We start from the raw sequence: 10,390 nt of genomic DNA on the forward strand, positions 1-10,390 counted from the left end.
CAAGTTTGAGAGTGGAATCTTGGGACGTGGTTTTCATCTCAACGGACGGTGCAAAAGAATAGGGATAGGACTCCGGAAGAAATCATGTTCATGGATGCGATTATTAACATTACTGTAGTATGAAGCAACGCAGGAGTGAGTGTTGCGGGAGCTGAAAGAGGCCACTGGAGCGATTGAGCAACACTCTCCTCACGAGCAGCTTTTATTTTGACATTCGACTATTATTATGACACAGTCGCCGGCGCCACTTCCGCTTTTCCGATCATGAGTATGAGGTAACGCAGCTCTGTTTATCATATTAGATACATTTGAGAGTTTTGAAAATGATGTTATAACGTTACTCTGTGCGTTCGCTCAGCGGCTGCTGTGAGACACTTGTTTGAGACACTGCAGATAGATCGATTTTAGAATATCATATTAATGCTGGATGGCTTGAGTTGATAAATGACATGCAATTAATTTTAAAACATATTGTATGATGGAGAAAATGCTGTATTACTGTTACTAAAAATAAAGCTGCATCTGATTATGCTATGTTAGCCACTTGACAAAATAGTGTTTTTCTCTGAGGCATGGTAAAGCATGGTACTCGCAAAAAATCAAGAAAATTAAATTTAAAAAAGACTAAATGTGTTGAGGTATATAACAACAATTTCATGTCTATAAATATATCAAAACAGTTGTTCCCTTGTCTATTAAAACATGTAAATATTAAAGGGTCTTTGGTGTTTCCATAGTTTCTACAAAATAAAACCGGAAACCGAGGGTAACGCGGCTATGACGCAATTGACAGGTGACTCCTCACACGTCCCGGAGCCTTTGATAAAATTGCAATTTTCTCACGATTTACAAATAGTTGCAAACAATTGGGATATTGTAAGTACTCAAGTGAACAAAATATATAACACTGGCCTAGTGGTTTTGGGATATTTTACTGAAAAAATCTTACATATTGCACCTTTAAAGCACATTTAGAAATGCAAATGATGAAATATGAATGCACAACATGGTATGATATCTGGTAAAACTTTACAATAAGGTCTCATTTGTTGACGTATTAGTTAACGTGAACTAACAATGAGCAATACATTTGTTACAGTATTTATTAATCTTTGTTAACATTAATTAAAATACAGTTCATTGTTTGCTTATGTTAGTTTACAGTGCATTAACTAATGTTAACAAATACAACTTTTCCATGTAATAATGTATTAGTGAATATTGAAATTAACTAATATTAATAAATGCTGTAGAAGTATAAAGTAGTTAACTAATAAAACTTTATCAACACTTCACTTCAACAGGAATAGTGTGAAAATAGGGCCTATATACATGTTATTTTTCTAAATAATGGTCAGTGAAAGGAGGGCATTTACTTTCAGAAAGATAAAACTGTTTTATTTTAAATGTATTTTCTATGCAATAACTCAAAGGTAATGAAGTAAATATCAGAAAGAAAATTGTAATATTTAAAAAAAAATAATAAAAATATTTATCCCAAAATGGGTTTGCAAACATAGCCTAAATCAGTGCCCAAGGGCATTCCCTACTGTGCTTGATGGGCACACTGCTGAGGACTACCAAACCATTCTGGAGGACCATGTGCACCTAATGTTTCAAACATTGTTACCTGAAAGGGGTGCCATGTATCAGCAGGATAATGCACCAATACACACAGCAAGCCTTGTGACAGAATGGTTTAATGAACACGAAAGTGAAGGTGAACACCTCTCATGGCCTGCACTGTCACCAGATCCGAATATTATTGAGCCACTTTGGGGTATTGTGGAGGAGCGAGTCAGAAAACGTTTTCCTCCACCAGCGTCACACAGTGACCTGACCACTGTTCTGGAAGAGGAAGGGCTCAAAATCGCTCTGGCTGGCCACTGTGAAGGACTTGTATCTGTTGACGCTGTATTAGCCACAAAAAGAGGCCTTACAACATAATAAATTATTGTGGTCTTAAACCAGGAGTTTCAGTTTCACTGTCCAACCCCAGTAGATTGGTTAAAATTATATTTCCCATAAACTTTTTTCCTCATAATAACTTTAGGTTGAGCTTTGCTTATACAATAGACAATTTGTTTAAAAATTAAGAATATGGAATGAGATATTGAAGTGTCCAAATGATTGTAGCTACATATTGCGAGTTACAGTTTTAAAGAGTCATTGTTTTTATGCGAGGATAATTTTATTTTAAATAATAGTTTATCAAACATACCCAATTTTCACAACCAAAACATGTAAATTGTGATTCTTAAATAAAGTAATGTCACACAGCACGGTCTCAACGCTAATCTGACATGACTACAGATCCCAAGAACCACCACGGTAGAAATGAAAGTGGGCGGGGCTTACCTGACACAGCGACACTGCGCGCGGGTTTTCAAAGAAAATGGCGGAGCTTCAGAACGAAGGATTCGAGCCGTGAGTGTTTGATTGTTTACATTATGGAAATATATGTACTTAATGTTTCCCCACTGGCTTGTGATAGTAATTGCTGCATGAGGAATTCACTTAAATAAAGCAAAGCATTTAGAATAGCGTTTAACGCGGTTGATGTTGTCAGCTAAACTGTCCATACTTGATTACTTAACGGACAAATACTGATAAATATTATTTAAAGTACTTAACAATATATTGGATGCAAACAACAAGATTGTGTAACTTAGTTTGTTCGGTGCGCTGTAATCTACATGTCCATTTAATCTCTCTCACAGGTGTGATGCCAGCAGCATTGATACCAGGGTAAATCTGTTTTCTGTTCTTCTTTTTAATGTAACGTTACTGTTCAAATAAAAATGTTTTTAGCAAATCATCATATCAGAATGATTTCTGAAGGATCATGTGACAAGACTGGAGTAATGATACTGGAAATTCAACTTTAATCACAGGAATAAACTACATTTTAACATATATTCAAATAGAAAACAGTTAAGTAATAATAGTTCACAATATTGCTGTTTTTACTGTATTTTTGATCAAATAAATGTAGCTTTGGTGAGCATAAGAAACTTTTTTCAATTCATTTTACAGACCCCAAAAGTTTAAACAGTGCTTGTTGCCTTTTTCCTAGTTAACTCTTATGCTTTTTAAATGTCATTATGCGTTAATACAGAATCCAATGTCTGTGGTTAAAATGTAACGATAATTAAGTGAATGCAGTCAACCCCTCTCTTATAATGCTGTGTTGTGCTTCTGTGTCATCTCAACTAGCTCTCAGAAGTGTCTCATGGAGTCAAACGGCCTCATAATAGTAACCACGTCTCCGGTCCTCCTCAGAAGTCTCCTTGCACATCACCTGCTCATGCAGTAATGCAGCGTTCAGGAGAAGAGGAACAGCCAGAGGACTCGAAGATGAGCTCTGTTGAGGAAGGCATGAGGGAAAGTGTGAACATTACTGCTCCTGAACTAAACCCTCACTCACGGAGGAAATCCTGGAGGAGATCATCCAGAGGCAGACGCTCTCTGCCGGCCCTCCCCGGCTCCTCACAGCGTGAGTGCTGAGTCCAAGAGTCTTTCACTGGACGTCATGCTGGAGTCATTTAGGATTGTGTTGACTTTCACCTCTCTTTGTGTCTTTTAGCCCTGTGTGAAACCATCAGTCTGTCTTTACCTGACAATGAGAGGCTGGAGATGCTAATTAAAGCGGCTATGCAGGTCTGTAAAATGCATATTAGTTAAAGGATTAGTTCACTTCAGAATTCAAAATTCCTGATAATTTAGTCACCCCCATGTCATCCAAGATGTTCATGTCTTTCTTTCTTCAGTCGAAAAGAAATGAAGGTTTTTAATGAAAACATTCCAGGATTTTTCTCCTTATAGTGGACTTCAGTGGGCACCAAACGGTTGAAGGTCAAAATTACAGTTTCAGTGCAGCTTCAAAGGGCTTTAAATGATACCAGACGAGGAATAAGGGTCTTATCTAGTGAAACGATTTCACTTTTTTTGGGGGGGGGGAATGTATATACTTTTTAACCACAAATGCTCTGCGATGCGCCACGCATTATGTAATCATGTTAGAAAGGTCACAGGTCATCCAGTGTTTACAAAATCGAACCTGCAAAGACTAAGTCAAACGGCCTTTACAGAAAAAGGTAAAACGATGATGTCTGACGATTTTGAAGTTGGAGTAGAAAATGAGGTGGAGTTACCCTACTTCCGTCTATGTCACATGTGACCTTTCCAACATGATTCAGAGCTAGTGCAGGATGAGCATTTGTGGTTAAAAAGTATAGAGGTTTTTTGTTTGTTTTTTGTTTTTTAGAAAATGACAGATCGTTTCGCTAGATAAGACCCTTATTTCTCGTCTGGGATCATGTAGAACACTTTGAAGCTGCACTGAAACTGTAATTTTGACCTTCAACCTGTTGGTAGCTGTTGAAGTCCACTATATGGAGAAAAATCCTGGAATATTTTCATCAAAAACCTTCATTTCTTTTCGACTGAAGAAAGACATGGATGACATGGGGGTGAGTAAATTATCAGGAAATTAATTCTGGAGTGAACTAATCCTTTAACGAAAATAAATTAGGCTTTGACATTGTTACAGTGAACATGTTTGAATATACTGAAGTGAATATACTGAATTAAACCTGTATCTGTATCTGTATCTGTACATAGAGGACAGTGAAGAGGGTCAAAAACAGTCTGTACACCGTTCCTGGTGTTGATACAGAGACACTTCAGACTCAAGGTAAGTCAGGGCCAGTTGTTCTAATTTTTACTTGTCCTGCCAATATTTTCGCTAGCTTCATGACAGAGGAATGATCTTTTTTTTGTATTTTGCAGCCTTTTGTATATGTATATGGGATAGTTCACCCAAAAATGAAAGTCCTGTCATCATTTACTCAAGATATTTTGAAGAATATGGGCAACCTAACAGTTGATGGGCCCCACTGACTTTCATAGTATAGGGAAAAAATACTATGGAAGTCAATGAAGCCCATCAACTGTTTGGTTGCCCATATTCTTCAGAATATCATCTTTTGAGTTTAGCAGAAGACAGACATTTATACAGGTTTGGAACAACTTGAGGTTGAGTAAATGATGACAGAATTTTCATTTTTGGGTGAACCCTAGAAGTTTTCTTTTCCATCTTTTTTCCTCGTTTATTCTTTAAAAAAAAACATAAAAAAAGGAAATTATATTTAGAACACTCTACCATTCAAAAATTTGAGTTTGGTAAGAATTTTTCTTATGTTTTTGAAAGAATTTTTCTCATATACTCACCAAGACTGCATTATTTGATCAAAAATACAGTAAAAATAGTAATATTGTGAAATATTACAATCTGAATACATATTAAAAAAGTAATTTATTCCTGTGATGGTAATGCTGAAGTTTCAGCATCATTACTCTAGTCACATGGTCCTTCAGAAATCATTCTGATATTATGATTTGATGCTCAAGAAACATTTATTATTAATATCAATGTTGAATATGGTTGTGCTGCTTTATATTTCTGTGGAAACCTTGATGCATGTTTTCAGGATTCTTTGATTTAGTAGAAAGTTGACAAGAACAGCAATTATTTGAAATAGAAATCTATCGTAACATTATAAATGTATTTACTGTGATCAATTTAATGCATCCTTGCTAAATAAAAGTATTAATTAGAGATGCTCCAACACTAAATTTCTCCTCCGATACGGATAGCCAATCATTCAGAGTGATATCTGCCGATAGTTTGGGTGTTCTGCCTTTTATATTAATTAATGATAATTTCATTATAATTAATAATTAGTCATTATATTTTGAATTATTATATTTTGAAAAAAATGCAAATAACTTAATTATTTCCATTTCATCAAGTTGTTTGAGTAACTAGTATCAGTTATAAAACACATTACTCAAATTAATTTTAACACACATTAACTAAATTCTGAAGATTGAATTAACTTTCCGAATGTTATTAATTCATACAATTACTATTAATATTGAACATCAAACTGATTTCTTAGCATTTTTTTACACAAAGCCAAATGCAGTGCATTTTCCAGCCCTCTTTTGATTGACAGGATATAGCCCTGACTAATCAGCTGTTTTTAAACTATTGGCCGATAGTGTGAAAATGTGCTTTTATTTGCCGATATATTGGTGCATCTCTAGTATTAATTTTAATAAAAAAATCTTACTGACCCCAAATGTTTGAATGGTAGTGTAATTCTTACTGATATTCCCAAACGTAATAATTGCAATTTCAACAAAAACCTCATCTATTAGAACTAGCCAGCTAGATAACATTGTCTTGATAATGCAAAAACAGAATTGAATAAATCACAGCAAATGCCCACACTTTTTACATTTTGTCATGATGTTTATGTGAACATCATTCACTTCCAGTTGAATCTTTGCATGACGAGTGGGACAGTCTGGCTAAAGACATTAGCAGAGAAACTCTGAATTCACTCCCAACTGCTGAGAGGTAAAAGTTCGTTTTTCCTGTGTTGATTGCGTTAATCACTAGTCCTTCAATCCTGAAGCACACTCTGGTTTATTAAATGTCTCTCTGTTTCTGTATGTGCAGTGACCCCATTGTTAACACCGCCACTGCGCGCATTCAGGAGGACATTAACAGGTAATTCTCCATCTGCTCTCTCCAATTTATTTCATGACTGCAATTGCCATGTTATTCTATAGCTGTTAATGGTCATCATGTGCTTATGAAGGTTACAGGCTGAAAGTATGTCATGGGAGTCGCTATTGAACAAACACCGGACCAAAGCTGACGAACTGGACAAGTGAGCATAACTACACATATACACAGCACATGTATGGATGCAGAAGTTTTGGTTAGCTGTGCATCTCTGTCCCGTTGCAGATGTGTGGAGCGGGGTGAAGAGAAGGGCATGCCTCTGGACCCATCATGCTTTGCCAAGTCTTCACAGAGTCGGCTCGTTCTGAACAAACCTGACTACAAGGCAGTACTCATGGGACAGCAAAAACTACTCAGAAACATGGAGTTAGTGGTGAGGCCATGACGCTTTAGACTTGAGGATTCTCTGAATGAGTCAAGTGTAAAAGGATTCAGAACCTGTTACAGATAAACAGGAATTGAAATCAGTTTCAGTTGAACACTTTCACTAGTCTTATCTCATTTTTAATTTGTTTGTCTGTCGTTTGCCCAAGCTTTTACAAAGGGCCTAGAATAGAATTAAGGGCTGTGGGCCGCGAGTAGCTGTTGCATTATATCCAACTATATTAGATATTTTTTAGATAATTTTTAATGTACAGTTAAAAAAATTGTACATTAAAGGATTAGTCCACTTTCAAAAATTTGTCCTGATAATTTACTCACCCCCATGTCATCCAAGATGTTCATGTCTTTCTTTCTTCATTCGAAAAGAAATGAAGGTTTTTGATGAAAACATTCCAGGATTATTCTCCTTATAGTGGACTTCAATGGGCACCAAACGGTTGAAGGTCAACATTAGTTTCAGAGCAGCTTCAAAGGGCTTTAAACGATCCCAGACGAGGAATAAAGGGGCTCGCACACCGGACGCGAAGCTCAGTGCCACGACACGTCTTTAAAATTCAAATGCATTTAAAGACGTGCTGCGGCGCTGAGCTTCGCATCCGGTGTGCGAGTCCCTTAAGGGTCTTATCTAGTGAAACGATCGGTCATTTTAAAAAAAAAAATACAACTGTAAATGCTGTATATAAACAAATGATCGCCTTGTACGTGCTTCTGCCAAAACCGCACTTTTGTATTCTTCAAAAAGCTTACGCTGTACGTCCTACGCCCTTCCCTATTCAACTTACGGAATGAACGCAGCGCCAGTTCTGTTTTTTCCGTTAGTATAATAGGGAACGCGTAGGACATACAGCGTAAGCTTTTTGAAGAATGTGGAAAGCGGAAGCACGTGCAAGGCGATCATTTATGTTTATAAAGCATACAGTTGTTGTTTTTTGTTGTTGTTTTCGTTTTTTTTTTTGTTTTTGTTTTTTTAGAAAACGACTGATTGTTTCACTAGATAAGACCCTTATTCCTTCATCTGCACTGAAACTGTAATTTTGACCTTCAACCGTTTGGTGCCCATTGAAGTCCACTATATGGAGAAAAATCCTAGAATGTTTTCATAAAAAAACCTTCATTTCTTTTTGACTGAAGAAAGAAAGACATGAACATCTTGGATGACATGGGGGTGAGGAAATTATCAGGAAAATTTTATTTGAAAGTGAACTAGACAAGTTCACAGACAAGGCTTAGACTAAACCAGGATTAGACCTTTAAAGTAGCTTTTATAAACATGCCTTAGAAAAAAACATTGCTGGTGTGCATCTTGAGACAAAACAATGGCACTGACATATTTTAAGATAAGTAAGTGTAAGTTTCTTTCAGTTAAGACAGCTTAAACATGCATTTTAGTCTAGGACTATCTTAAGCCTTGTCTGTGAAACCAGGGGTTACAGAATTGGTTAGGTTTGTGATTTTTCTTCTTTTTTCAAACTGTTTTGAGAGCTGCTGTCATGTGCAGTTGTGTTTCTTCACAGATGGACTCTCACTGTTGTATAATGAGGGAGCTGCTGTCTTTCCATGAGAAATCTCAGCTGCTGCTAAAGGAGACCAGCACCAGACTAGGTGAGAATATGTATTTTCAGTTTGTGGAACAGGTCAATAATAGGCAGTATCCTTCAAAAGTTTGGGCTCAATAAGAAATTTTATTTATTTTATTTTTTTTAAACAATCTGTTCTCAACATTGATAATAATAATAAATGTTTCTTGAGCAGCAAATCATCATATTAGAACAATTTATGAAGGAACATGTGACACTGAAGACTTGGAGTAATGATGTAATTGATACAATCTTTATTTGAAGTGCCAAGTTACTTTCAAAAGGTGGTTTGAACACTATTGTAGACGTCAGTGTTTATATCCGAACTATAAACTTTTATCTCAGTATTTCTGGGATGATATGAATATTTGTAACACAGAAATAATGATACTGTGTGGTTGAAAAGACTGTTTGTAAAGCTGTTTCATACCTAAACATGACAACTGCTCTCACTGATCAGCAGCAGCACAAATGCAAATTTGAATGTTCGCTGTGATCAGTTGTCAATTTAGAATGAGAGTGTCTAAATCGAGATTGCAATCTTTTAAAGGGATAGTTCACCCAAAAATGAAAATTTGATGTTTATCTGCTTATCCCCAGGGCATCCAAGATGTAGGTGACTTTGTTTCTTCAGTAGAACACAAGTGATGATTTTTAACTCCAACCGTTGCCGTCTGTCAGCCGTATAATGCATGTCAATGGGAACTCCATCTATAAGAGTAAAAGAAAACATGCACAGACAAATCCAAATTAAACCCTGCGGCTCGTGACGACACATTTATGTCCTAAGACACGAAACGATCGGTTTGTGTGAGAAACCGAACAGTATTTATATCATTTTTTACCTCTAAAACACCACTATGTCCAACTGCGTTCAGCATCCGGTTAGTGAGGTCAAAAAACACATTCTGATGACGGAACTGATGTCTCGCGCTTATACTTCAACGAGTGCGAGAGATCACTTCCACTGTCAGAGCGCGATCAGACCTCACTAAGCGAATGCTGAACGCAGTTGGACATAGTGGTGTTTTAGAGGTAAAAAATTATATAAATACTGTTCGGTTTCTCACACAAACCCATCGTTTCGTGTCTTAGGACATCAATGTGTCGTCACGAGCTGCAGGGTTTAATTTGGACTTGTCTAAGCAAGTTTTATTTACTCTTACAAAAGAAGTTCCCATTGACACGCATTATAAGACTGACAGACGGCAACGGTTGGAGTTAAAAATCATCATTTGTGTTCTACTGAAGAAACAAAGTCCCCTACATCCCGGATGCCCTGGGGGTAAGCAGATAAACATCACATTTTTATTTTTGGGTGAACTATCCCTTTAAAGATTAATCATGCAGCTCTATTACTCACAAAGTAAAATCACATGAAATGCAGTGCAATGCAAGCTGCCTTGATAGTGCCAACTGATTTTACCGTAATTCAGAAGTGTGTGAAATTAATCCTGTTTCTTGCATTAAACACTGTGTTTTTTTTCCCCCACAGCTTCCAAGGCTGGATTTCAGAATCTCCCTTCATCCCCAGTCAGACAGCTGATAAAAGGACCCATATCTAGTGTTTCCTCCTAGTTTTCCTCCCATAGGATGCTGGGCTTCCACAGAAAAGCTCTATAATCTGATATGACCATTTTGGTTATGCATTAGTTTTTAATGTAACATGCTACTTTTTTCCTATAACAAAATAGGTCATTTTGCTGTTAACCAGTAATTTGGACAAAAAAAAAAAAATACATTAATTTATACTAGACATACAGGTGCATAACTGCCTCTTGCTACTCTGTGTGGAGAGTACCATAATTTGCTGATGAATATTGAATTTAAT

The 10,390-nt window shown here is 36.5% G+C and overlaps 1 protein-coding gene across 1 annotated transcript in view; it reads left to right on the top strand.

Moving 5' to 3' along the window:
* The first annotated feature begins 2,297 nt into the window (after nt 1-2,297).
* LOC125267124 (kinetochore-associated protein DSN1 homolog) overlaps nt 2,298-10,390 on the top strand; it is an 8,260-nt gene continuing 167 nt past the window's right edge. The window contains exons 1-11 of the mRNA XM_048188447.1: nt 2,298-2,427; nt 2,721-2,748; nt 3,217-3,496; nt 3,587-3,660; nt 4,624-4,696; nt 6,346-6,427; nt 6,530-6,580; nt 6,672-6,743; nt 6,824-6,971; nt 8,497-8,584; nt 10,055-10,390. The exon at nt 10,055-10,390 is cut by the window's right edge and continues 167 nt beyond it. Of these exons, the coding sequence (XP_048044404.1) occupies nt 2,396-2,427; nt 2,721-2,748; nt 3,217-3,496; nt 3,587-3,660; nt 4,624-4,696; nt 6,346-6,427; nt 6,530-6,580; nt 6,672-6,743; nt 6,824-6,971; nt 8,497-8,584; nt 10,055-10,137 (1,011 nt within the window). The 5' untranslated portion in view covers nt 2,298-2,395 and the 3' untranslated portion in view covers nt 10,138-10,390. The remainder of the gene's footprint in view (nt 2,428-2,720; nt 2,749-3,216; nt 3,497-3,586; nt 3,661-4,623; nt 4,697-6,345; nt 6,428-6,529; nt 6,581-6,671; nt 6,744-6,823; nt 6,972-8,496; nt 8,585-10,054) is intronic.

The sequence above is a fragment of the Megalobrama amblycephala genome, linkage group LG1 (assembly GCF_018812025.1).
Source record: "Megalobrama amblycephala isolate DHTTF-2021 linkage group LG1, ASM1881202v1, whole genome shotgun sequence".
In the NCBI taxonomy this organism is placed as follows: Eukaryota; Metazoa; Chordata; class Actinopteri; order Cypriniformes; family Xenocyprididae; genus Megalobrama; species Megalobrama amblycephala.